Source organism: Dreissena polymorpha, chromosome 7 (genome assembly GCF_020536995.1).
Source record: "Dreissena polymorpha isolate Duluth1 chromosome 7, UMN_Dpol_1.0, whole genome shotgun sequence".
In the NCBI taxonomy this organism is placed as follows: domain Eukaryota; kingdom Metazoa; phylum Mollusca; class Bivalvia; order Myida; family Dreissenidae; genus Dreissena; species Dreissena polymorpha.
In genome coordinates this window covers 5,153,575-5,176,797 of record NC_068361.1, presented here as the reverse complement: position 1 = coordinate 5,176,797, position 23,223 = coordinate 5,153,575, and the positions used below count along the sequence as shown (strand labels likewise).

Here is a 23,223-nt window from a genome sequence, read left to right as displayed (position 1 = left end):
GGTCAATAAATTCCTAATGAACTTTACAGTTCTATTGAATGACCATTGAGATTCTTGCATCGGATCAATTAAGATATTTATTGGATACTACAACTGTTGAATCAGCCTTCCTAGGCGAATGCACAATGGACAAATGATGAATTTTCCGCAAACGTATTTACAAGTTTATCCTTACGCGCATGAGACTGCATTATGTGTGGACCCGGATTCTGCCTATTTAACTTCATATACTCTCGATAATTGGTATGATGTTGGAATTTTAGTTGCAATTTAAAGCTATATTTAGTTGTTTAATTTTTCTAGCAATAGCATTGAAAAAGAATTTAATAGACAATTGAGAAATGTCAAGAAATCATATATTTTGCAAACATTACCAATAAGGAAACGATAACACTATAATAGAAGAGCATGTATATTTTGAATACTAAATTATTGTTGAAATTAGGATATATTATCTGTATACTTGCTGTTATGCAGTATATATTTTAACTTATGTAAATTTTGTTTTTAAATGAAATTGTATTTATATTAAACATTATTTAATAAAATATAAAACACATTCAAATACAACACAATATCAATATGTTCCATAATCCGATGGTTTGATCTGGTCTGATTTCTCCCATGGCGTGCCTAAATACATTTCAATACACAAAATGACGTCATTAGTGTTCGCCTCGTGTTCGCATAAATCCAGCGAAATTATCCAGTTAAACTCTTTTACAATGTAAATAAACGGTGAAAAAAAGATTAAAATAAAAAGACAATGTGTTAGATTCGATGTAATATTGATTTTAATTCACTAGTGATCATAAACAATACTTTTTAAGTGGGTTAAACAAGGGTAGTAAATCTTGATATTAGCTAAAAGTAGAAAAAGTAGTCAGGAAAACTTGTTATTTTCACCGGTGAAAATAACATTTTTTCAAATTTTCACTGCTGTTATTTCACTGCAGAAATGTCATATTTTATCATAAGGTATAAATGAAATGGTTTTAATCTTGGCATGTACTGTGTGCATGTACATTTTGTGATTTTGTTTTATTTATCATGCTGTATTGCTATACACTAAATTCATTTGACTTGATTAATTGAAATATGTAGCTCAATTAATGAACATTTTTAACCATTAGAGTAGTCATCCGCTCATATTGGCAGGGCGGTGTGGGGGGGGGGGTATTATTTATTGCGCGCAATACTATCTTTTGCGTTTTTGGATGTGCACCTTCCTTTAAAAATAATAGCCCATTGAGTAGCATTAACATTTACAAACTGGAATTAGATTATACCCATTGCAATACTTAGTTTTGTTTATGTATGTGTTTTAGTGGTTTTAATGTGTTGCATAGTATTTTGCTATTAAGGCGTAAGTTTAGATACAGATAGAGTCTGTTTAATTGCATTTAACATTATTGAGTACAACATGGAACAAGAAACATACCGAGCCAATGTTCGCCGTCCTTTTGTCCGAACCCGTTTTCATATTCACTGAAGTTTCGATAAAAATCCACACTGCCATTAAACCGTCTTTGGAAAACCTAAATTATATAATTTCGAGATTACACCAATGCCATCAACAACTTCATTTATAAACCATTCATTGATTTAGAAATTACGTGTAGTGCATGCTTATTAAGTATCCAGTGTCTTTCAATACACTTCAAATGGCAAACATATTATTGATATACAAAATTTTAATTACAAATTACCGTCCACCCCCCTCCTCCATCCGTCACCATGTCACAGTAAACCTGTATCTTGGTGTGATTTAGAGGGGTGGTGATGGTGTACACACCACTAAGCAGAGCAGCACCACTGCTTAGTAGCTCCAAGCAATCTTTCACTGAGCAAAGAAAACAATGTATGAACACACGTTAAGTACTTGGTATTAAGAGAGCTACCTGGCCAGGTATTCACATGATAATATTTTTAAATCGTTATCTCAAAAAAGTGCAAGCCTATGTTGTAATAACAATTGACATACTTTTTACCATAGCTATCTATTATCATAATATTGAATACATACTTTGTCATTGATGTACCGATTAATACTAACTAGATAAAAAGTTTATAATTACCTTCACATGAAGATGTGTTACAACCTTGGGTTTGCGTGGCAAGGCCATGGCAATCTCTCCCGCCATGTAGCGGTGCTGGATTGTCGCAAGCTCGAGTCCGTGTCTGGTTACAGTGAGATGTACATAGAGACCATTCAGTCCATGAGCCCCACTGTCCATCAACTTAAAACAGTAACATACACAGGCACGATGACCTCATATTATAATGAACAAGAGGGCCCAGATGGTCCTAGTTCGCTCACATGAGAGGAGTCGATTCATTCAATCTTCACCAAATGTCAAACTTGACCTAAATATTGTCCAGACAAACATCGTGGTCAAGTTTCATCATTATTTCATCTGCGAGTCATGATCAATGTACCTATTGAGTTTCATGATCCTAGGCGTAAGCATTCTTAAGTTATCATCCGGAAACCATTTTTCTAGGTTGAGTCACCGTGACCATGACAGCAATTGTGTGCATACGTTTTTTGGCACTGTGACCTTGACCTTTGACCTAGTGACCTGATAATCAATAGAGGTCATCCGCGAGTCATGATCAATATACCTATGAAGTTTCATGAACCTAGGCATAAGCGTTCTTGAGTTATCATCCAGAAACCATTTTACTATTTCAGGTCACCGTGACCTTGACCTTTGACCTAGTGACCTGAAAATCAATAGGGGTCATCTTCGAGTCATGATCATTGCACCTATGAAGTTTCATGATCCTAGGCATTAGCGTTCTTGAGTTTTCATCCAGAAACCATTTTACTATTAAAGGTCACCGTGACCTTGACCTTTGACCTAGTGACCTGAAAATCAATAGGGTCATCTTCGAGTCATGATCAATGTACCTATGGAGTTTCATGATCCTAGGCATAAGCGTTATTGAGTAATCATCTGGAAACCATTTTACTATTTCGGGTCACCGTGAACTTGACCTCTGACCTAGTGACCTGAAAATCTATAGGGGTCATCTACGAGTCATGATCAATGTACCTATACAGTTTCATGATCCTAGGCCTAAGCATTCTTGAGTTATAATCCGGAAACCATTTTAATATTTCGGGTCATCGTGACCTTGACCTTTGACCTAGTAACCTGAAAATCAATAGGGGACATCTACGAGTTATGATCAATGTACCATTGAAGTTTCATGATCCTAGACATAAGCGTTCTTGAGTTATCCTCAGGAAACCATTTTAATATTACGGGTCATCGTGACCTTGACCTTTGACATAGTGACCTGAAAATCAATAGGGGTTATCTGCGAGTCATGATCAATGTATCTATGAAGTTTCATGATCCTAGGCATAAGCGTTCTTGAGTTATCATCCGGAAACCATTTTAATGCTTTGGGTCATCGTGACCTTGACCTTTTACTTAGTGACCTGAAAATCAATAGGGGTCATCTGCGAGTCATGTTCAATGTATCTATGAAGTTTGATGATCCTAGGCATAAGTGTTCTTGAGTTATCATCCGGAAACCATTTTACTATTTCGGATCATCGTGACCTTGACCTTTGATCCAGTGACCTGAAAATCAATAGGGGTCATTTGCGAGTCATGATCAATGTACCTATGAAGTTTCATGATCCTTGGCATAAGCGCGCTTGAGTTATCATCTGGTGGACGGACGGACCGACATTAGCAAAACAATATACCCCATCTTCTTCAAAGGGGGGGGGCATAATGAGAAAACTGCCCCCCTCCCAGCAGCCATGTTATTCAACTGACCGGAACCATTTTTTAACTCAACTCTCGTATCAAGGAAACAAAATGTTCTGAGCAAATTTCATGAAAATTGGGCCAAAAATGTGACTTCTACTGTGTTCACATGTTTTCACTATATACATATAGAGATAAATGCCCCGCCAACTGGCGGCCATGTTTTTTCACCGATCCCGACCATTTTCAAATATGTCCGAGATATCAATAAAACCAATGTTTCAACCAACTTTCATGATGATTGGGAAAAATTGTGACCTCTAGAGTGTTTACAAGGTTTCTCTATAGCCAAATAGGTAAAAACAGCCACTATATACATATAGAGAAAAATGCCCCGCCCACTGGCGGCAATGTTTTTTCACCGATCTCGACCATTATTGAACTCGTCCAAGACATCAATTGAATCAAATTTTGACCAACTTTCATGGTGAATGGGCAAAAATTGTGACTTCTAGAGTGTTTACAAAGTTTCTCTATAGCCAAATAAGGAAAACTGCCCCGCCCACTGGCGGCCATGTTTTTCATTGGATTGGAACCACTTTTGAACTCAACCAAGATATCATTAAGACAAACATTTTGAAAAAGTTACATGAAGATTGGGCATGAAATGAATTTCTACAGTGTTTACAAGGTTTTTCTTTTTGTTTGACCTAGTGACCTAGTTTTTGACCCGGCACAACCCAGTTTGGAACCCGGCCAAGATTTTATTGGGACATAGCTTCTGACCAAGTGTCATGAAGATGGGACAAGAAATGTGGCATCTAGAGTGTTTACGAGCAAATGTTTACGGACGGACGGACATACGACGGACAAAAACCGGTCACAAAAGCTCACCTCAGCAATCAGGTGAGCTAAAAACGTTGTTATATATGAATCGAACAGCATACACAGTGTATAAACTATCACAGAATGTTACTTTTACATATGTCTGTGTTAAAGCCTTCTGGTGTCGTCGTTAGGCAAGAACACTCAAAACAGCATATTTTATAACACATTATCTCGTGCACAGTTCACATGTTATATTACGTCAGTGACTTGGTACACGAACACTTAATCTATTTAATACCTGCGTTTTCCATCGACATTAATTGAATGCATAAGTGCTTCAAACATAACAATCAAATTGAATTACATGATTTACACCATTAATATCATATTGTTCAATGTTACTTTGGCATTGGTCAGTGTAACAGCCTTGTGTTTGCGTCGTAGGGCCGGTGCAATCTATCCCGCCATGTTGCGGTGTTGGATTGTTGCATGCTCGTGTCCATGTCTGGTTACAGTGAGATGTACATAGAGACCATGCAGTCCATGAGCCCCACTGTCCGTCAACTTAAAACAGTAACTTACATTGGCACAAGGACCTCATATAATAATACAAGAGGACCAAGATGGCCCTAGTTCGCTCATCTGAGAGGAGTTGGTTCATTCAATCTTTACCAAATGTCAAACTTGACCTAGATATTGTCTAGACAAACATCGTGGTCAAGTTTCATCAATAATTCATCTTCGAGTCATGATCAATGTACCTATTAAGTTTCATGATCCTAGGCGTAAGCATTCTTGAGTTATCTTCCGGAAACCATTTTTCTAAGTTGAGTCACCGTGACCTTGACAGCCATTGTGTGAATACGTATTTTTGCACTGTAACGTTGACCTTTGACCTAGTGACCTGAAAATCAATAGGGGTCATCTGCGAGTAATGATCAATATACCTATGAAGTTTCATGAACCTAGGCATAAGCGTTCTTGAGCTATCATGCAAAAACCATTTTACTTTTTCAGGTCACCGTGACCTTGACCTTTGACCTAGTGACCAGAAAATCAATAGGGGTCATCTGCGAGTCATGATCATTGTACCTATGAAGTTTCATGATCCTAGGCATTAGCGTTCTTGAGTTATCATCCAGAAACCATTTTACCATTTTAAGTCACCGTGACCTTGACTTTTGACCTAGTTGCCTGAAAATCAATAGGGATCATCTTCGAGTCATGCTCAATGTACCTATGAAGTTTCATGATCCTTGGCATAAGCGTTCTTGAGTTATCCTCCAGAAACCATTTTACTATTTCAGGTCACCGTTACCTTGACCTTTGATCTAGTGACCTGAAAATCAATAGGGGTCATCTTCGAGTCATGATCAATGTACCTATGAAATTTAATGATCCTAGGCATAAGCGTTCTTGAGTAATCATCTGGAAACCATTTTACTATTTCGGGTCACCGTGACCTTGACTTCTAATTAAGTGACCTGAAAATCAATAGGGGTCATCTACGAGTTATAATAAATGTACCTATGAAGTTTCATGATCCTAGGCCTAAGCGTTATTGAGTAATCATCCAAAAAACATTTTTCTATTTCGGGTCATCGTGATCTTGACCTTTGACCTAGTGACTTGAAAATCAATAGGGGTCATTTACGAGTTATGATCAATGTACCTATGAAGTTTCATGATCCTAGGTATAAGCGTTCTTGAGTTATCATCCGGAAACCATTTTATTATTACGGGTCATCGTGACCTTGACCTTTGACCTAGTGACCTGAAAATCAATAGGGGTCATTTACGAGTTATGATCAATGTACCTATGAAGTTTCATGATCCTAGGCATTAGCGTTCTTGAGTTATCATCCAGAAACCATTTTACTATTTTAAGTCACCGTGACCTTGACCTTTGACCTAGTGGCCTGAAAATCAATAGGGATCATCTTCGAGTCATGATCAATGTACCTATGAAGTTTCATGATCCTAGGCATTAGCTTTCTTGAGTTATCATCCGGAAACCATTTTAATGCTTTGGGTCACCGTGACCTTGACCTTTGACTTAGTGACCTGAAAATCAATAGGGCTCATCTGCGAGTTTTGATCAATGTATCTTTGAAGTTTCATGATCCTAGGCATAAGTGTTCTTGAGTTATCATCCGGAAACCATTTTTACTATTTTGGGTCATCGTGACCTTGACCTTTGACTCAGTGACCTAGAAATCAATAGGGGTCATTTGCGAGTCATGATCAATGTACCTATGAAGTTTCATGATCCTTGGCATAAGCGCGCTTGAGTTATCATCTGGTGGACGGACGGACCGACATTAGCAAAACAATATACCCCTCTTCTTCGAAAGGGGGGGGGGGCATAATGAGAAAACTGCCCCCCTCCCAGCAGCCATGTTATTCAACTGACCAGAACCATTTTTTAACTCAACTCTCGTATCAAGGAAACAAATGTACTGAGCAAATTTTATGAAAATTGGGCCAAAAATGTGACTTCTACTGTGTTCACATGTTTTCACTATATACATATAGAGAAAAATGCCCCGCCCACTGGCGGCCATAGTTTTTTTCATCGATCCCGACCATTTTCAAGTTCGTCTGAGATATCAATAAAATCAATTTTTTGACCAACTTTCATGATGAATGGGCAAAAATTATGACTTCTAGAGTGTTTACAAGGTTTCTCTATAGCCAAATTGGGAAAACTGCCCCTATATACATATAGAGAAAAATGCCCCGCCCACTGGCGGCCATGTTTTTTCACCGATCTCGACAATTGTCAAACTCGTCCGAGACATCAATTGAACAAATGTTTTGACAAATGTTTATGATGATTGGGCAAAAATTGTGACTTCTAGAGTGTCTACAAGGTTTCTCTATAGCCAAATAAGGAAAACTGCCCCGCCCACTGGCGGCCATGTTTTTCAACGGATTGGAACCACTTTTGAACTAAACCAAGATATCATTAAGACAAACATTTTGACAAAGTTACATGAAGATTTGACATGAAATGTGACTTCTACAGTGTTTACAAGGTTTCTCTTTTTGTTGACCTAGTGACCTATTTTTTGACCCGGCACAACCCAGTTTGGAACTCGGCCGAGATTTCATTGGGACAAAGCTTCTGACCAAGTTTCATGAAGATGGGGCAAGAAATGTGGCCTCTAGAGTGTTTACGAGCAAATGTTAACGGACGGACGGACGGACATACGACGGACAAAGACCGGTCACAAAAGCTTACCTGAGTAATCAGGTGAGCTAAAATAACGTAAAATGAAAATTATATGTTGTTATATATGAATTGAATAGCTTACACAATGTATAAACTATCATAGAATGTTACTTTTACATGTGTCTGTGATATAGCCTTCTGGTGTCGTCGTTAGGCAAGAACACTCAAAACAACATATTTAATTAACACATTATCTAGTGCACAGTTCACAGTTTATGTTGCGTCAGTGACTTGGAACACGCCAACTTAATTTATTTAATACCTGCGTTTTCCATCGACATTTATTGAATGCATAAAAGCTTCAAACAAACCAATCAAGTTGAATTAAATGACGTACACCATTAACATAATACTGTTCAATGTTACTTTGGCATTGGTCAGTGTAACAGCCTTGTGTTTGAGTCGTATGGCCGGTGCAATCTCTCCCGCCATGTTGCGGTGCTGAATTGTCGCACGCTCGTGTTCGTGTTTGGTTACAATGAGATGTGCACAAGGACCATGTAGTCCATGCACCCCACTGACCGTCTACTTAAAAAAGTAATATATATTAAACAAAATTTCATGTTGGCTGCCTGTTTAGCAGTAAATCAGTTGCATGTTGACCGCATTGTATTGAAAGTATAATTCTCCCGTATTAGTGAATTAAATAGCTTTCACAATGCATTCAATAATATTTAATGTTACTTTGACATTTGTCTGTGAAACAGCGATTCGTTTCCCTACGTATGACCAGAACACTTAAAACAATTTCTTAATGAAGACCGTTTGTGTAATAACTTTATAGTGTAATGCAACCTCATTGTTTACAACCGGACGTGGTCATTCGTTATTGTTTTAGATGTTACTTCGATGAATGTCAACCACACCCTACAAATATTTAAAAGTAATATAAAACGATTCAACCTTCTTGTTTTGCTTATTCCTTCATCAAAGTTATAAAACTGGCGACGAGTTATCGACTTCCACGATGCCTAATATAGGAAAAGTCACGGAATTTGCGAGAACTATGTTGAAAGATTGGAGCAGTTTTTTGCGGCGAACGAAATCAAGAATGAAAATAAGGTAGCATTTTTTTATCTGTGGTCGGAGCGACAGCTTATGGGGTTGTTCGCAATATAGTCCAGCCAGATTTGCCAAAGGACAAAAGCTACCAGGAGCTGATCCAGTTATTGAAGGGGCACTACAACCCTTGACCTTTGATCATCTCAGAAAGATTTAAATTCAATAAGAGGGTGAAAAGTTAGGCGAGTATATGGTAGAGTTAAAGCGTCTTGCTACCAATTGCTATTTTGGTACATTTCTAGATGATGTCTTGAGGGACCGATTTGTCTGTGGCTTATCATCGGAATCAATGCAAAGAAAGCTATTGGCAGAGGACTCGCTAACATTCGACGCAGCTGTCAAAATTGCACAGGCTATGGAAATGGCCAAAATAGATACGGTATCTTTCAGCGCACAAGGCAAAGACACTGAAAGCGTTAATAAAGTTCAAAACAAATCCGCGGCACACCATCACAAGCAACAGCATAAGCCTTGGAAGAAGCCAAGTACATCATTTAAAGGAGCAAAGCAGCAGGAATGTTACCGATGTGGTGGAAAACATAACCCAAAGACATGTCCACACAAAGACGCCAAGTGTTACAAGTGCTTGAAAATAGGGCATCTTGCAAAGAAGTGCCATACACAAAGGTCAAAATCTACAAACCACATACATGTAGAAGATGAAGAAGAGTACGCACTATCAGTTTATGCAAATTAAGATGGAAAATCAAAAGCAATTGACATAACGCTAATGGTTAATGGTTCTGAACTTCAAATGGAGCTAGACACTGGCAGTGGTCGAACACTCATAAATGAAAACATATATAGAAGATACCTACAGAATTGTTGTCTTAGGCCAACAGCAGTGAAACTTAAAGGCTACTCGGGTAAAAACATAAAAACTCTGGGAGAATGTACTGTTTTAGTGACAAATGAGAGCCTCTACAGGCAATCATCGTAAAAGGCAACAAGTCAAATCTTCTTGGTCGCAATTCGCTAAATGAAGTTAAATTAGATTGGAAAACCATTTTTGTAAATTTTGTGTTACTTAAAGTTGAGACAATTGAAGAACTTAAGTCAAGATTCAAACATTTGTTCACTTAAACTGAACAGCCTATCAAAGGATTCAAAGCCAGCATAAAACTCAAAGAAAATGCACAAGCATGGTTTCACAAGGCAAGGCCAGTGCCCTATGCAGTTAAAGAGAAGGTCACACAAGAATTGAATAAACTTGTTGAGGAAAAAATGATTGAACCAGTAGAGCACAGCGAGTGGGCTTCACCGTTAGTGGTAGTACCGAAAGCTGACAAAAAGTCTATACGACTTTGCAGTGACTACAAGGTATCAGTCAATCGGGAAATAAGCGAGGAACAGTACCCATTGACAAACGTTGAAGATATGTTCGCTACATTGGCTGGTGGAAAGAAATTCTCGAAACTGGACTTGGCACAAGCATATGCACAGTTAGAGTTTGATGAAGCTTCAAAATCACTGTTAACAATCAACACACATATGGGATTGTTTCGCTACAATCGACTTGCATATGGAGTAAGCTCAGCTCCAGCAATCTTCCAATCCTTAATGGATACAGTACTAGCAGGTTTATCCGGTGTGGTGTGCAGGATTGATGATATCCTTGTGACAGCCGAAAATGATCAGCAGCATCGGGTAAAGCTACATGAGGTTTTCTCCCCCTTGCAGAAGTACAATATAAAGCTCAACGCAGCGAAATGCGTTTTCATGGCTGAATCAGTGGTGTACATGGGTCACCATATTGGCTCTGAGGGTATTCACCCTACTGGAGAGAAGACAAAAGCAGTATTGGAAGCACCAGAGCCAAAACGTGTAGGGGAACTGAAGCCATATTTGGGCCTATTAAACTATTATGGAACATTCCTTCCAAACCTGTCAACAGTGCTACATCAATTACATCGCCTGATGAGAAAAGATGTCAATTGGGACTGGTCCCAGTTGTGTAAAAAGGCCTTTCAAGAAAGTAAAAATCTGTTGGCAAGCAATCAGTTACTTGTTCATTATGAGCAGACAAAACCCCTGACATTAGCATGTGATGCGTCTTCTTACGGCTTAAGAGCCGTGATATCACATGTTATGGATGATGGTACGGAGAGACCCATAGCTTTCGCGTCAAGGACATTGGGGCAAGCTGAGCAAAATTATTCGCAAGTGGAGAAAGATGCCTTGGGTATAGTATATGGGGTAAAAAAATTCCACAAACACTTGTATGATAGGAAGTGTACTTTGCTTACTGACCATTCAGCACTAATTACAATCTTTGGACCCAAGAAAGCAGTTCCAACTCTCGCAGCAGCAAGACTCCAGAGTTGGTCCATCTTGCTGTCCGGTTATACGTACGACATCCAGTACCGGAAATCTGTGCAACATGGAAATTGTTACGGGCTTTCGAGACTTCCAGTTAAAGGCAATGAAACAGACGAAAACACTGATATCTGTGTGTCTTTCATCGAAGAGCTTCCAGTTGACAGTAGAAAAATTGCTGAAATTACCAGGAAATTTCCTTTATTGAGTAAGGTATTGAATTATGTGAAGACTGGTTGGCCAAATCACAATGATGATGAATACATTAAGCCATAGTTCAGCAGACGTTAAGAGTTGTAAGTTGACAGTGGCGTTTTGCTGTGGGGCCTTAGAGCAATTATACCGGAGAGACTAAGAGAAGCAATATTGAGAGAGTTGCATGATCAACATTTGGGGGTTAATCGAATGGCCCGTGGCTATGTGCGGTGGCCTGGCCTAGATGCTGAAGTGGAAGACATGGTCAAGAAATGTGACACATGTCAGTCTTTGAGAAACCTTCCACCAGAAACACCCCTGCATCCGTGGGTACGTACAAGTCGACCCATGGAGCGTGTCCACATGGACTTTGCGGACTACAAGAATCAATCATTCTTGATCATCATCGACAGCTACAGTAAATGGCTGGAAGTGGTTCCAATGAAAAGTACAACCACTCAGAGCACTATTGAAAAGCTCAGGCTTGTTTTTGCAAGCACATTTCTTCCAGAAGTTATTGTCTCCGACAATGGTCCTCAGTTCAAAGCTGCAGAATTCCGGGAGTTCTGTTCATTGAATGGTATTTATCACAAGTGCACCCCTCCTTGCCATCCGTCATCTAATGGGCAACCAGGGAGGGCAGTTCAAATTGTCAAACATGCATTAAAAGCAAGGTTGAAAGACAATGATAAACATGTACATTCAGTCAGTGTTAACCATCTGCTTGCAGACTTCTTGCTGAAGTACAGAATCACACCTCATACAACAACTGGTGTCAAGCCATGCGTGTTGTTCAAGTGTTCAAGGGCAGACAGCTGAGATCACGACTGAGTCTGACAAAACCAGACAAGGACGGGGTCCTGAAGAAGAAGCAATCGGAGATGAAAGACCAACATGATCCTTCAGTTAAGATGCGAGAATTCGTCAATGGAGATTTGGTGGCTGTGAAAACCAACACGACTGTCGGAAAGTGGCATTGAATTTCGGGCGTTATCCATAAAGTGCTGGGGAAAGTGACATATCTGGTGAAATGCAGTAACAAGATTCGATATTGTCATGCAGACCAATGGATTCCACGTCATTCATCGATGGAAATGTCATCAGATTCTTACAGTCCGTTCTTAGAGTCTAAAGTTGGTCCAGTACTTGGGAACCAAGTAACGTCCAACACACCCGTTCCAAGAAACACCTGTCCAGTAGCAGAGTCTGCTACACCAGAGGAAGTTCCAACCGAAACCAATCCGATTGTGGAAGCAACTTCACCGGTTCAGAAGTCACCAGACCAACCGGTGGTTCCAAATTCACCTCGAACACCTTAACATCCACAGGAAAGGCGCAATCCACAACGTTTTCGCAGACCACCCAAGAAACTTGATTTTTCATTTAAGTGTTTAACAGCAAATTGTGTACTCACTGTGTTTAAGGCCATAATAATGCCTGTGAGACACAACAAAATATTGGTTCTGTGCACCATCATAGTCATTTGTTGTAAATTAAATTTACATCTTTTTCTTTGACTGTTTAATGACATTATACAACACACATTTTAATCTAGTCATTTTAATCAATATTATAGATAATCAGTAATATGAAAAACTAGGTGTCAAACATTTGACAGTTTTAAAAAGGGGAAGAATGTAATAACTTTATAGTGTAATGCAACCTCAGTGTTTACAACCGGACGTGGTCATTCGTTATTGTTTTAGATGTTACCTCGATGAATGTCAACCACACCCTACAAATAATTAAAAGTAATATAAAACGATTCAACCTTCTTGTTTTGCTTATTCCTTCATCAAAGTATTAAAAGTTTGTGTAAAATACACCTGTATCGTGTTGTTAGTAAGTGCGGTGTGGGGTGTTCACACCACTTGGTAAAGAGGAGTCAATGTTTTTTATTTCAGTGAAATATTTGCTGTGCTGATCACAACTCATAAAGTTAAGGATGCATACACATTTTTCATGGAATTAATTCCTTTTAAGTGCAAATTGCCAGTCTAAAGGTATATGTAATGCATATATATCTGTGATAATTATCAGAAATGAAGGACAGCATCTTAACAATTAAGCAAACAATTGGATCATTTAATCGAGGATTTTACAGGATCATCGATGCTAAGTGACATAAACATACTTGACAAATTCACTGAACGGAATACAGAAAAGCACATTATGATACAATTATAATTTAAGAGCAATCAACAAATCCATACTCGGACAACGATTTGCATAATTAGCCCGTCAACTGCAATAGGAACCATTGCGTTGATTTTTTCTAATTCAATTATCACGCATTTACACACGGAAACGAGTAGGCATTCACGCTAGACCGATTAAATTCAATCGGTTATAAAGTGTCACAACTCGACAAGCGGGATAAATGAGGTCCAATCATAGAGCTAGAAATCACAATGAATTTCTGAGAAAATATTTCAATCAAAGAAAAAGCACCCCACTATATATGATATACGCAGAATTAGGCAGATACCCCATATAACTCACTATAAACTGCAGAACGATTGCATACTAGAATAGATTAATAACTGGGAAACCGGATAAATTAGCGTATATATTTGGTATTACTACATAGTTCATGTTGAATACCTTACTTCATTCACTATGCATGTTTAAAATATGTTTTATGCATATTTTTCCAATCCGGCAACCACTATCAATGTCACAAATTACTTATTTACTCATAAATGTTGTTAGCAAATTGTGATTTATATTTTAATTCTTGCACTAGGCAAATTATGTGCAATGTACATGTTTGTATCTCAAGCTTATTGTTAACCTTGCTTGAATACTTTATAATATGTTTTTTTTAATAAATGACACTTAACACTTGAAAAAAGTAGCCCGCAGCAGGGCTCGAGCTAGTGACCCCCGGAATCCTGAAGCAAAAACGCATTAGCCAACTGAGCTATCATGCCAAGCATACATGAGATGTGTATTTTGTTCTTTATATAAGCAATCTTCGTAGTTTCACAAATTTAAACGAAAACAACAGAACTCTCCAAATTATTCAATCGTTTCGCGTTGCAACGCTTTATAATTTTTAGGTTTTTAAATCGTCCAAAGATGCATATAATGGATATATTAGACCATGGCAAATGTTCAGTAATACTGTTTCCTCACAAATACCATAACAAAACCGAAAATTTGCGAATCTGAAACAACTTTTTTTCAATTTTGTCAATTTACCAAACCGTGAAAAGATCCCTTTAATAACTCTTTTTAAAAGTTGCATTGTCACTGTATACTCATGTGTCACTGTATTTGTGATTTAAGCTTAATACAGGTTATGTTGTTGTTGTTGTAGAAAAGCCATGTGATTTCAGTAGTAATGCTGTGAAGGATCTTTAGTGAATACAAGTATTTTCACTTCCAACAGCAATGCTGTTGAACCTGCTTTTCAGTTTTTAACCCTTTGAGCGCTGAACCCGAATTTTGAAGGCCTTTGCAAACAGTTTGGATCCAGATGATACGCCACAGAACGTGGCGTCTCATTAGGATCCAAACTGTTTGCTATTCTGATAGTGTTCTTTGAAAAAAATCGAAGAAAATGCTAATTTTAGAAATTCAGCAGAAGACATTTTAGAAGACGACAAATTTCCCAGCATGCAAAGGGTTAAGTTAAGCTAGGTCAGCTTTGGTTTCTGATAGATTGGTTAACGCTAGTTACAACAGGACGTCAACTCTTGATCAAATAGGTTTGACCTTAACATTATCAATCTTACTTGGTCTACATTACAATACGTTTATGAAAGATCTCGAATCAGATTGTTACTATTATTGGACTGTTCCGACAGTTGGACGATTATTTTTGCAATGGCAAAATGAATTAGGTAAACAAGAACCGATAAGTAAGATATGCAATTTAACGACAGTACCATGACAAATACGCATTAAAAAGTGAATAGGGGGGATCGGCTTTTCTTTCCTAATATGATGGACAAACATGCCATGGACAAGAGGGATACCTTTTGAAGCAAAATGGCGAAAACCGCAAGACATACGACACACGATGCACGACACACGTATTCTTAGGCCAAAAAAAGGTCCGTTTGGTGTCTCCTTGGAAAAAAACAGGGTCTGTAGGTAGGGATTTTATTTTTATTTTTTTTTTGGGGGGGGGGGTGGGCGGGGGGTACTAAAATGGAAGGCTACTTAAGCTTTTAATAAAAAATACATGTATACATATGCTTGGTTTGCTTGTTATAACATCTTATATGAACGAAAATGAAAAAAAAAATTTGGCGACCCCAATAAAATGTTGAGGAGCGGCGCCGATTCGGGAGACACGGTCGGGCGACCCGAAATGGACCTATTTTTTTTGGCCTTACCCTGCCCCCATGCTCCACAATCGCCCACCATGAACAGAGTATGCTCAAATGAGCTCAAAATATGAGTACCTCTGGTTTTGCAATTTGTGTTACAAAGGTCAGCATCACAACAGTTGAAACAGTCATGCAGACCATGTGACCTTGTTAGTGTGGATGTCATGTGACTGCGTCGACCAATGAGGACACTACCAGGTTTGGAAAGACAGTGCTGAAATACTTCTGTCCTTGTATTTCACGGATTTCATAATAAATTAATAAATTGACATACACTTTGAAAAACAAACACAAAAACACATGAATAAATACATAAATACATAGATACATACAGTACAGCTCACGCAAAACAAACATATTCCGCGATCCGCGGAGTCAGACGCCATCTTGTGTTCGCGGAGTCGACTCGGAATCGACTATCTGGTCGCCGAGTAGCCGCGTCTGTCCGCCGAGGCACTCCGCATCTCGTCTCCGCGACGCGCCTCGGCATGATGCCGAGTAATTTGTTGATGATGTCGAGTCATTCGGCGGACAATCGTATTAATTATAATTTACTATGTACATGTACCTCGGATAGAAATGGACTCCGAGTTTCGCATCATAAAATTTATTACATGGAGCGTTACTACGTTGCGAAACAATTCACTACATAATACATTGACAATAAGGTTTTGCATCATTTGTCCAAATTATCTTTATTAACTGTTTCTTAACCCTTTCCCTGATAGATGCGTATAATCCCGAGTCTATCGTTTCACCGATACATGCGTTTATGACTGTCATTATCGATTTCCACATACATGTGAATTTTCCCGTCTCTATCCATTACTCGCTAATCCCGTGTATTCCATTTTCAAATGCAAATTGTGATTAATACTGACGAGAAAAGTGCTCAAGAAAACTCATTAACACAGACATCCAACATTTTTCTAAAATATCAAATGAATTTCGGCATATAATTCTAATAAAGATTTGATGAAATAGGTGTCCAATCGGGACAAGGGTAACACAAATAAATACATGTATATGCCCATGATATTTTCATGTCTAGTGTTTATCTAAAACAAAAAGCGCGCGAAAATAGGCGTGGGTGAATTTATTGATACACAAAACTGCGTAGCGCAGACAGCATTGTAAAACTTCGTAGTTAATTTCCATTTGAGTATCGGGGTATCTCGCAAATGATTTTGACATTTTCCTGAATAAAAAAAAAGTCAAAAGCGATGTATCAGTTTCATATTAAAGTTCGTTCAATATTGCAACAATTACTGTATTGTATCTGATTGCACACAAAGTGCGGTGTAAAGTTAATATTCTTTTACAACGACCAATAAACAGCGTCATCTATATTCAGATTTTATGCAACATGTATAAGTCATTTTCTGAAAATTGGGAGAACGGAAAAGCGATTTTTCGAAAATAAACCAACGTTTTTTTCCATTTAATTTGTCATAATTATTTATATTTTGTTTTGTCTGTGTATTTTTGATTGGTTTTCATTTGTTTTAAGCAAATCTTATGAAAAAAAATATCGTAATGGTAAATGCCCCGTTTCCGAGATCATATACGAGAATTACTTCAATATGTTTACTGATGAATTATGGGTTTGACAGACGACACTCGCTTATCTAATTTGTAATACACGGGATATTGGATTATCGGTGCTTGATTGAGCAATAAAACAAAGACGCAGTCGGCGGTTTTCAGAAGGCCTTTTGTACTGACCAACATAATAATTAATAGTGCACGTGCTTATCTAACATTTAGGGATAAAACACACGGGGGACTAGACACTTTGTGCTTGTTTGGGCCATAACCGGTGGTTATTTTCAGTAGCACACGTGTCAAGAAACTAACGAGTTCGGGTAATAAAGCACTGAGATTATGATCTGAAAACTGCATGGAGTCTGAAATGAAACAAAATGCCGACAAATCAAAATATTTACCGCCTAATGTTTCAGTTTAAAAAAATGCCGACAAATCAAAAGATTAACCGCCTAATGTTTCAGTATAGAATTCGATATTTTAAGGCGGGGTTCTCACTGCATTTCCTTTTAGATTCGCATACGCTTTTATTACTTGTTATATCCTCGTATTATTTGCACAGATTTATTAAAATTACAATGAAAATGCTCACGCTTTCCAGGCAGATAACGTGATATTACACAAGTCATCTTTATTTTTGCGTAATTTCTATAAGAACAGCAGATTTTCAAGTGTATTTAATTGTCACAATAATGATACTGTTTTGCGTCGCAATATTATTTTGGTAGTCACATTTATGCCGAGTTTAATGTTTCAATATATTGCCCGATAATTTCGTTTATTAAATTTATATTTAGATGCAACATGTACATGGCCATTTCTGAAAATCGGGACGAAGTGAAAGTAATCATTTTTCGGCGTAAGCTGCATAAGCCAGCTTTTCACCCTGACTTGACCTTTGTAAGTGTCCAATAAAATTCAAATAAAATTTCCCGCGGCTAGGTACGAATGAATACACTTCATTTATTCCATTGGCTGATTTGAGTATACCACCAGAACATTGGAAACATATCCGCGTCTTTGTAACACTGTTTTACTGTATGAAACAATTTTATCTCTAATGAAAAGGCTTAATAGATAGAACAGTTTTACACTCAATTCTCGACATCAATACAGTTTGTGCGTACACCTTTTATTTTCAGAGTATTACCAGCGCAAAAGCGTTTATACTTAAAAGGCTATGTTCTCATATTTAGTACTTACTTCCATATTCCTGTCAACATGTTAACATGTAAAAGTATAAAGAGCAGTGGAAGCGAGGCCTCACTTTAAAGAATTGCATTTCAACCCGCGAGGTTTCGGGTCAAGTCGCGGACATTCAGAGTTTATATACAGGTCATCACCGGAGTTCGCGGTCAGTAAAATAATCGTTATATAATAAAGACGCTATCCGTGAACTAGGTGACCTGGAATTTTCTTTAGACCAGAAATATGTTAAAAGAAGATATTCAGCAATATAATTATGGTATGTCAATAATAGATTCTTAATGTGTTTTCAACAATACAATGATACATATTATTTTTAATAAATTTAACAATAATTATTCCACCATATTGCCTAATGTACTAAAGTGATATTATGAGCATGTAACAGTTTATAGGTGTCTATCGCAACCGTTGATTATTTTTGATGTTTCTACTTCATATACACTTATAGTAATTAATGAAGCATCAACATACTAAAACAATATACCAGAAAGAGAAAAATAATGCATTTGAATATTAACCGTACTTTCGTTTGACAACTGATCATGCGTTTACGAGTTGAACCTAAATTTAGTTTTAGTGCAGATTTGTTCATACGACACAAAGACACAATATTGTTTTACGGATCATTTCGGCTTACAGGACTGGGTGGGTCACGTAAGAATATCGAATATAAAATATATTTTTATAAACAACTGGTAGCAAGGTGAGTTGCAGATAATTGATCAGTAACCACATTTTAACTAACTATTTTGACCTGTTAATTCTTTTCAGCTCAATTCAACAGTGCAAAATGCCCATAATATCACTTTAAGCATGAGCACGATGATTCTCGATACTGTTAATAATCGAATCAAATAGCAATGCCCGACAGACCACTAAAACAGGTTTGTTCTCGTGTGGCCGGTTGACTCATATGTTTAAATTTCACTTTCATTCTTCTTTTGGTTTTCTGTTTTGTATCTATAGGTTTATGACCAGCAATATGTTATAATGTAAAATAAGCCGCGAAAACTCCCCGTAACATCCCGTACTGCGTGTGATGCAGCTAAGAACTGCACAGAAAAAGACATTCGCTATCCTTGATCTCATTCATTAAACTATTTACGCCGTATATCTTTTTTAAAGATATTTCTTGTTAAATATAAACGAATATAAGTTTTTATTAAAATTGTCAACATTATTTATATTTGTTTTCTATGTGTATATTTGTTTGGTTCTCATATGTATTTTCGCAAATCTTATGATACTCAATATGTTATTTTCGATGTTTAAAGCAAATCTTGTTTCGAGATCATGTTCGGGATTAAACTGTGAAAGGTTCATTGATATGGTTATAATGACCTACAAAATCATTATGTATGAAGTTCCGTATGCAGAGAAGCTGACCAAAGGTTTACACAATCACGCAGAAGTAAATATATCAACGTATTATTTGTATCTGTTTCCAATAATCGTTTATGTAAAAAATATTTAACATGTGTTATAGTATATAATAAATATTTGTATTTTTTCGGCGAACCGCCGCGTGTAAAGACGCGGCGTGATGCCGCGGATCGATGCCGAGGCAGGAACAGACGCGGCGTAACTCCGCGAATTATCGCGGAGTGCCTCGGCATGATGCCGCGGGAATACTCGTTGTGGATGCGGAGTAATTTCGAAAACAAAAGAGTGTGTCAGCGGCGTAGCCGCGGATTTTGTTGGTTTTGCGGGAGCTGTACTGTAAATACATACCCAAATACATAAATGCATACATACATAAATACATAAATAAATTGATAATAACATTGTCTATAATACTCACGTCTTTTGGCATGCATCTGGATGTATATAATATGGATCCAAACGAGTCCTCGCCGTTTAAGCTGCACACCTATGTAAAATGTGCGTTTGTGTCAAGAAAAAGTTAACTACCGGTAACCAAAACACAAAGTTGCCTTAGTTTATATCGTTTTTTTTGTTCATACTTAATTGCAGAAGTAATTAAGTGTCATTACAATGACAATTGGCTTTTTGGCATTGTGACTAAAATGTTTTCCATTTCCGGCATCCTTTCCCGCAAAAAATCAGTACTTTGATAAGCTACATTTACGATGGTATAATTGAACATGATATTGTTTTAGAATATAGCTAACGTTTATCACAGGTCAGCCAGCATGCAAACCAACATGAAACTCTATGTAAAACGTTTAACACGTTTTTACGACATGCGTTAAAGGGACCTTTTCACAGATTTTGGCATGTATTGAAGTTTGTCATTAAATGCTTTATATTGATAAATGTAATTATTGGATCTAAAAAGCTCCAGTAAAACAAACAAGAATATAATTAAAAAAAGAAAAAAATGTAACGCTCAGCTGTGCTCTAACCACCCCTGGAGTAAAAGTCTATCGCTTAGACCACTCGGTATTTATAATTTATATAAGCAATCCTCGTAGTATTACATAATATAACGACAACAACAGAACTCTTCAAATTATTCAATCGTTTCGCGTTGCAACGCTTAAACATTTTCAGTTTTTTAAATCGTCAAAACATGCATATAACGGATATTTTAGAGCATAGTGAATGTTCAGTATTTCTCTTTCCTCACAAATATCATAACTGCAACGAAAACTGGCGAATCTAAAACATTTTTTTTTTCATTTTGTCAGTTTACCAAAACGTGAAAATGCCCCTTTAATAAGACAATGCTCAATTTACTACAAACTATTATATAAAAAAAATGTTATGCTATTTGAAGTCTCAAGATAATGTGATTTGTTGATAGGACGCTGGGGAGTAATAGTATCATAACATTTTCCTTATATAAATGATAGAACTGATTGTTTTCTCAACCACCATATATTCATATAATTATAAAAATTCCTCCTTTTTTGCACCTAATTTCATCATATTGCAACATAGTGCTGTCATTAGTTCCTGAGTGTAACACTTCTTGTCTACGCAGCATGTACTAGTAAGCTGACAAAGTATATAGGTTATCTGAACTATATTTTGGAAACCAATTACGTAAATTCGACCTATCGTGACTGTAAGGATATATGGTTATCTAGCGGTGATACCGATATTAATTACCCACGATCTGCTGTGCGGCATGTTAAGGGGACAAATATATACCAATTTGACAGAATGATGAATAGTTTTGTTAATTTACTAAAACCAGGCCTCGTGTTCACAAAACATTTTTGCAATCGAAAATCGATTTTGACTGATATCGATTTTTATTTTTGCCTATCAACTACGATGGAAATCCATTTTCAGTGAGAAGCAAAATCGATTTTCGATTGCAAAAACTGTTTTGTGAACACGGGGCCAGGTGGGCTGGTAATCACGTTTTTGTCAATGTGATCAGTCTGTATAAAACCCAGACGAAATTTCTATATAATACTAAACGATCATTTAATCAACGAATAAACTGATATAATATAGAAAAGGACTATTTGCCTTATTTTGCAAATCTTTGTAGTTAAACGTTTGAAGTCAAAAGAACAATATGCACAACGCGACTGATAAACGAACCTAAAACTTTATTAAATACTCAATAAGGGTCAAACACAACAAAGTGCCACACTGAGATCTTACGGAAAAAACGAAATTTTCTTTACCAATTACACGTGTAATTAGAGGAAAATGGCTCATGAATGATCGTTCGATCGGAACGACCAGATGATACATATAGTTTCATAATTCTACTATGTAAATATTTGTGTTGTTAAGTAAGAGCTCAGACAACCCCAGTCCCCCATGACTTTGGAACATTATTCATGTGTATTATATACATCGTTTCAATGCAGTAGTTGTTGCAGAATAAATTAGATTTGAACGGACCTTTATTTCTATTGCACCTTAATAAGAATGCAATGAGAATTACACATCACGCGCTCTAAAACAAATCAATGTAAAGAATATAGGTTTAGCAATCCCTTAATATCCATTTGCCTATCTGAACATACCTCTCCTTCCTGACAAACATCAATACTATGACAACGACCTTCAGGTAACGGGTTTTCACAACTATAACACACGGGTGCACGTTGAAAAGGATAACCTGAATAAAACCATAAAGGAACGTCTGTTTTTATAGATTATTTATATATTGTATAAAGCTATGGTGTTTCAAACGTGCTTTTGTAATAGCATGGGTTGTTAAAGCATGAAAAGTATTACACTTTATGTTTAATATTTTAAGCCTCGCTCGATCCTTGCTGTGATATGTATGGACTGATCCTTTGTATAATAATACCATCTTAGTGCAATTGTTTGCGTTGACATGATTTGTGTAACATGGAAAAGTGGGGTTTATGCAATACACATGCAATACTGTGATACGTTTAGCATCATGCACTTGTACTAATTTCCAGCCCAGTTTGAACACATGACAATACGTCTAATTTCTAAAGCACATACTTATGCCCCCCCCCCCCCTTCGAAGAAGAGGGGGTATATTGTTTTGCACATGTCGGTCGGTCCGTCGATCCGTCCGTCGGTCCGTCCGTCCACCAGATGGTTTCCGGATGATAACTCAAGAACGCTCAGGCCTAGGATCATGAAACTTCAAAGGTACATTGATCATGACTGGCAGATGACCCCTATTGATTTTCATGTCACTTGGTTAAAGGTCAAGGTCACAGTGACTCAAAATAGTAAAATGGTTTTCGGATGATAACTCAGGAATGCTTACGGTTAGGATCATGAAGCTTTATAGGTACATTGATCATGACTGGCAGATGACCCCTATTGATTTTCAGGTCACTAGGCCAAAGGT

At 37.4% G+C, this 23,223-nt stretch overlaps 1 protein-coding gene across 19 annotated transcripts in view; it reads right to left on the bottom strand.

Moving 5' to 3' along the window:
• LOC127837367 (angiopoietin-2-like) overlaps positions 1-23,223 on the bottom strand; it is a 60,247-nt gene that overhangs the window by 25,845 nt on the left and 11,179 nt on the right. For 10 of the 19 annotated variants that reach the window (XM_052364338.1, XM_052364345.1, XM_052364347.1 and 7 more), the window contains 8 exons: positions 22,412-22,506; positions 20,260-20,328; positions 15,780-15,918; positions 8,158-8,319; positions 4,959-5,120; positions 2,079-2,240; positions 1,710-1,843; positions 1,442-1,538 (listed from right to left, as the gene is read on the bottom strand). In XM_052364338.1, coding sequence (XP_052220298.1) covers positions 1,442-1,538; positions 1,710-1,843; positions 2,079-2,240; positions 4,959-5,120; positions 8,158-8,319; positions 15,780-15,918; positions 20,260-20,328; positions 22,412-22,506 — 1,020 coding nt within the window. The remainder of the gene's footprint in view (positions 1-1,441; positions 1,539-1,709; positions 1,844-2,078; positions 2,241-4,958; positions 5,121-8,157; positions 8,320-15,779; positions 15,919-20,259; positions 20,329-22,411; positions 22,507-23,223) is intronic. The other 9 variants (XM_052364339.1, XM_052364342.1, XM_052364343.1 and 6 more) reach the window with 8 other exon arrangements.